At 34.8% G+C, this 5,450-nt stretch overlaps 1 protein-coding gene across 1 annotated transcript in view; it reads right to left on the bottom strand.

The window, feature by feature from the left end:
- LOC117109853 (complement C3-like) overlaps nt 1–5,450 on the bottom strand; it is a 29,028-nt gene that overhangs the window by 3,776 nt on the left and 19,802 nt on the right. The window contains exons 23-32 of the mRNA XM_033252298.1: nt 5,354–5,361; nt 5,086–5,160; nt 3,701–3,881; nt 2,734–2,984; nt 2,448–2,597; nt 2,017–2,076; nt 1,340–1,635; nt 1,080–1,167; nt 777–848; nt 328–433 (exon numbers count right to left, since the gene is read on the bottom strand). Coding sequence (XP_033108189.1) covers nt 328–433; nt 777–848; nt 1,080–1,167; nt 1,340–1,635; nt 2,017–2,076; nt 2,448–2,597; nt 2,734–2,984; nt 3,701–3,881; nt 5,086–5,160; nt 5,354–5,361 — 1,287 coding nt within the window. The remainder of the gene's footprint in view (nt 1–327; nt 434–776; nt 849–1,079; nt 1,168–1,339; nt 1,636–2,016; nt 2,077–2,447; nt 2,598–2,733; nt 2,985–3,700; nt 3,882–5,085; nt 5,161–5,353; nt 5,362–5,450) is intronic.

Genomic DNA, 5,450 nt, shown 5'->3' with positions numbered 1-5,450 from the left:
CAATAAAGTAAGTAAGTAAGTAAGTAATGCTCCCAAGTACACCCTTAAACTGTCCTGCAGCTATTTAGGATTGTTTTATAGCAAACGTAGAAATAGCGGATACTGATTTGTGTCTCATTTGAAATTGGCACAGCAACTTATAACTTCTATGAATTACTTAATGTTTTAATTAAATACTTTAAACTCATATTCTCAACAATTAATATATGTGTTATCAATTAAGTTTGAAAAAATGAACAAAGATGGGCTGTAAGATAACTATTATTATTAATAGTCGATTGAAAGCAGCTAAAAATAAGTTGTATAAATTGATTGATTTATGTGTACCTGGTTCATAATAATCATATACATTAACAGCAACAGGTTGAATGGCGCTTACCACCTTCTCTCTAGATGCTCGGAAGTTCAAACAGACTTGTTCATCACGAGGGATCTACTCCAACCATATAAAGAGAAACAAATATAAAAGCTATTGCAAGCATAAAAAAGAAAAGAGAGAAAGCTGGATGAACTCATTGCTAGGTACAAACCAGTGAAAGGCCAAAAAACTTACTTCTGGTGGGGGTCATACTGGTGGTTAATTAGGCAGTACACTGGGAGACAATGCATCATGTTCTGTGCTACTGTCAGATTTCAATTCAGTCCTCCAGCGGAACAATAAAGTAGCAGACAGGACTGAATCAAGGACAAAGGTTTACCAGCAGTTTACCCGCCATAAGAAATCAAGAAATGAATTAAGCCTCACTGCTGACAAATATATGCAGTAGTATACTTACACTGTCCAAGTAGAAAACAACTGCTCTATCGTGTTCCTCATATCGTTTCACTAGGTCAACTTCTTGTTTTACCTACAAAAAGAAGAAGCAAAAATAGAGTTTCATCAAATTCAAAGTTGGTTCATCATATTTCAGAGTAAATAAAGAATCGGCGTGTTTTATGGTATTCATGAATAACATCAAGTCAAGTACAGTAGCCTAATTCAACTAAATAACTTTAGTTTTAGTATCATACAGTAGTACATAATTTTTTTAATTTACTTAATTGTTTTATTTTTTCAAGAAAACAACAAATATATTCACCAATTCTAAATCTTCTTTCTTAGCCTTGAATCCGGAGTAAATTCCAACCTCAATAATTGACATACCTGTCTTTTCATGCCCGTGATACCTGAATCAAAGACATTTAAAACCTATTATTAATCGACGTATATTTTAATCAATTAAATTTACTCTAATTTAATTGTATAATCGAAGTATATTTCCATATATGATGGAAGTTATCTTATCCTGCTTGATTAGTTAACTTAATTTAGTTGAAGAAAAAATACAATAAATCGTACCTTGTACATGCTCTAATGTCCAAAATATAGCTGCTTTTGGTAGAAGAACGTCCAATACGTGATCGCGAATTATCTGTATCGATATCAGCACTTGCCTCATCTTCACATCGGCCATCCACTCTATCCCTATTACAATCAGCATCAACTCCCACTTTTTCAGGAGCATCGGTTGGCACGGCAATCAGCCCGTTGACAGGCTTCCAGCCTGTTGAATCCCATTTAGTAGCAATTGCTTCCACGTCAAATGCACAATGTTCTCTTGGTGTCTTAGCGTCCGAGTTGTAGCGCACTTCCACCTGAGAACAATTGAAAAAAGGTTAGGTTGGCAACATAAGCATTAATTCATCAATGAAGCTTTAATAAAACCACACATTGTTGAAATAAATTTCAGTATACTTGTGCATTGGTGTTTTGTGTAGAAAAAATTAAAAACAACATAAAAAATATATAAAAAGAGTGTTATTGTAATAAATAATTTAAAAGAGGAAGAAGTACAAACACTAAAGTTAGAAGAGAAAAATAAATTGATAAAGTGAGGCAGAAGGGATATATGTAACATGTAATGAATAAACCAAATCAAATCATTTGAAGTAGCGAAAGTGACTTTTTTCCATTTACTTTTGTCATAAGGTGAATGCACCTATTACACTATAATAATTATACTGCAAAATACTCACCTGAGCCTGTCCAATCCCTGTACCTGTTGTCTCAATAATTAGGTTTCCATTCACAGGAGGCTAAGGAATAAAAAACAAAAATAAATTTATACAACCTGTTAAACCAAAGATGATGATGATGCAACATGAACACTATTAAGTAAGTATATACTGTATTGCCAAACAAGATAGCAGATGTAATATTCTTAAATGAATTAGTACTAGGGCCTAAATGATAATACACTGTATATACATTTGAAATTACAAAAATCAACAGTTTATTCACACAACGGTGTGTGTCCGCATACCACTTGAAAATATTAAAAGAACAGCAAACAAACTGAGAAACCCATGAGACAGGAATAGTGAATAGGAGGAAAAAAAGTTTAAGCTTGTGTTTTGTAATAATATAGTTCCCGCAAAAAGGGGGAGAAACAATGGAATATACTTACTGTTTCTTCTTGATGATGCAATGCGTTGTTTTCATTAATGGAAACATGTCGCTCATACTGATCCTTAACAAGCCGGCACTGTAAATTCAGTTGGTCAGATTCTGTAATCTTTGTGTATTCTTCCAACGCCTGTAGAGCTATGATGGTATCCTAACCACATAAGAGAGAGAGAGAGAGAACAAGATTGTGTGGTGGTGAATCAGGTCTTTGTTTTGAGGTTTTATAGATTCTATCAAACCTCTTTTGGATAACAAGAATGAATTAATAAATAAATAAATAGACAAACCTGGGTAGAAACAAAACCCCCATCATAGTTTCTCTGTTCTGTCAACCAATTGACGATTGGGTTGCAATACTCAATATCATTGTTCAAAACTTGTGTTCGGAGTGCGTAACTCGTTGTCTCCACGGCAATAGCTGATGGCCGCCTTACATACCAAAAAGGCTTTTTGCTTCCAGCAAATGAACTGTCATTTGCTCCCCAGTGCCGTGTAGGAACAGCTGATTGGAATGTCCCGCCAATACTTTTGGAGCTACCTATGGGAAAATTTAAAAAAATGTACATCATTTGTTGACTCCTCAGAAAAGATAGTATAATACATACTACAAGTATCGAAATGCACGCCACCGCGAGAGGATTCAATATTTTGACATTAATTATGTCATCATCAGGAATGATGATGACATAATTGATGTCGAAATATTGAATCCCGACACGATGGCGTGAATTTTGATACTTGGAGTATGTATTATACTATCTTATCTGAGATTAATCAGTGGAACTTTCGGTTGTTGATTCCTGTTGAAAAGAATGAAAATTTTAAAACTAAAACTTTTGTGGCACTGGTCCTTCACAATGTCATTTTGTAAAATATTGCATCTTCAATTACGTTGTCATAACTACCATCAACACAATCGTTATTAGCACTATTATTACCATCGTCATCATCAACATAATCGTCATCAATATAATGAATTCCCCCACCTCAACCAATGGTCAATAGTCAATTATTGTGCACTTGTATAGCGCATATAACCTTCGTCTCTATGCGCTTTCCAGGACAACAGATAAAGAAAAAATATGGAAAAGAAAGTGGTAGAAAAGAAAAATACAACACAAATAAAGTGAAAAGAAAACAAAACAGGAAATTTTAGAGATTGTCAAATAAGCAATATCATTATCACTATCATTATGGTTATCATCATTATCGTCCTCTTTATGGTATTTATATTTGATTACAATGAAAATTAACCTGCACTGTATGTTGCAATTTCCCGAAGCTTCAGGTTCATTCTGTCTTTGACAGGACTATCTGCAAGTGTAAGTGCAAACGTTGCAATTGCAACGGCAAAAGGTCTCGTAATCACGCCCTTCTCAAACTCTGTTTCAATAAACGTTACAGCTTTTTCAACAGCACTTGAAACTTGATTAGCCTTCAAGAAATACAAAAAAAATCTACATGATACAATGTGTCTTTATAACTATGATCAAAATACCAGTGAGGCAGCGTATCATCAGACATGAAGGCAACAGATGAGTATTAAAAAGTATTCACTGGCATAATGCAACTCATAACTGTTATTAATGTTTTACAATTATATGTATAAACCGGGTTTTATCCAGGAATGTTATTTTGTCAGTATTCAGACGAAAGCTGGAGCTAATATCAATTTTACAGGTAGTCTCAAAAGTGCTGTAGACATTTCCTATAGAGTACTACTGTAACACTGTAACATCAAGATACCATGTGATACTACTCCGTTGCTATCGTTGCAAAATACGTTCAGCCGGACGCCATTTTCTCCACTGACAACCCATTGATCCCAATTTCTAACGTAATTATTAAGATGTATCTTAGATTTTCTTTGTAAATTTTAATTGATGATTAAATGTGTGTTCGATAACTAATATAATGCGAGCTTTGTGTTTTTAGTACATTTTGATGGTAAAATATTAGATTTTAAAATGCCTATTCCAGAAAGCATATGAAGTCATTCAGGTGTAATGAACGGTAATCAACGTCTGGTGGCGACAGAGGGCGTCACCTGGCGTTGTGACGACACGACAGTGGTACTCTATAGTGACTGACTGACTGTACTGCAATCGTTCATTGCGTAGCTGTCCTTAACGCAATCGGGAAGCCTTCACGATTTGACCAACCAATCAGCATCATCAAAAACTGTCGGCGATAACATGTAGCGATTGTATGGAAACCAATCTTTACAAGAACAAATTACGTTTCTTAACTTGCAATTCACTTATTTGAATTATTATCGTCCAATTTTAAAGTGCATATCAGGTTCCTTTATGCGTTTTACTCAAAACAGCAATTACTAGGAATATGCTTGTAGCTTCTATACAATCGCTACAGTGTCGCTATAGCGTTTTCAGAGCAATCGTTGTACTGCGTAGCAGTCGCCGACGCAATCGGGAAGGCTCCACGATTCGACCAACCCGCGATTATATGGAAACCTAGCTTAAGACTAGGCCTATATGTAACACATGGCGGCTATAATAGTCTAATAATTTGATGGAGTTAAAATATTTAATCACGATTCAAAATGTACGCTATACGCATACTCAAACAACAAACCCTCCCCATAAAAAAGAAACACAAAATAACGTTAATGCACTCACATGTTCAGCACAGGAACATTCCAAGAGAGTAATCAGAACATATGCAGTGAACGAAACATCGCCTTGGACACCTCCCTAATAATAGAAAAATATATATGCAGTGTACTCTACTGTACATTTAGATATTAATGAAAAATGAAGACAACAAAAATGGGGAAAAAGGTATTTTAAACTACAAACACCGGTTACATGATCTGCATTTAACATAGGCCTACACCATGGGTAAGTTAGACATACATTCACACGAAGTAATAATAGTTCACCATGCCTTGACAACTAGGGAGTAAATGGAGATATGTATATATAATCATTTTTTGACAAAAATTTCATGAAATAAGCCTCTACACACACACACACACACACAC

Source organism: Anneissia japonica, unplaced genomic scaffold (genome assembly GCF_011630105.1).
Source record: "Anneissia japonica isolate Jap-2015-1 unplaced genomic scaffold, ASM1163010v1 scaffold585_len4108843_cov191, whole genome shotgun sequence".
NCBI lineage: Eukaryota > Metazoa > Echinodermata > Crinoidea > Comatulida > Comatulidae > Anneissia > Anneissia japonica.
Note: the sequence above shows the minus strand (reverse complement) of the source record. Positions and strands in the feature narration are given on the sequence as shown.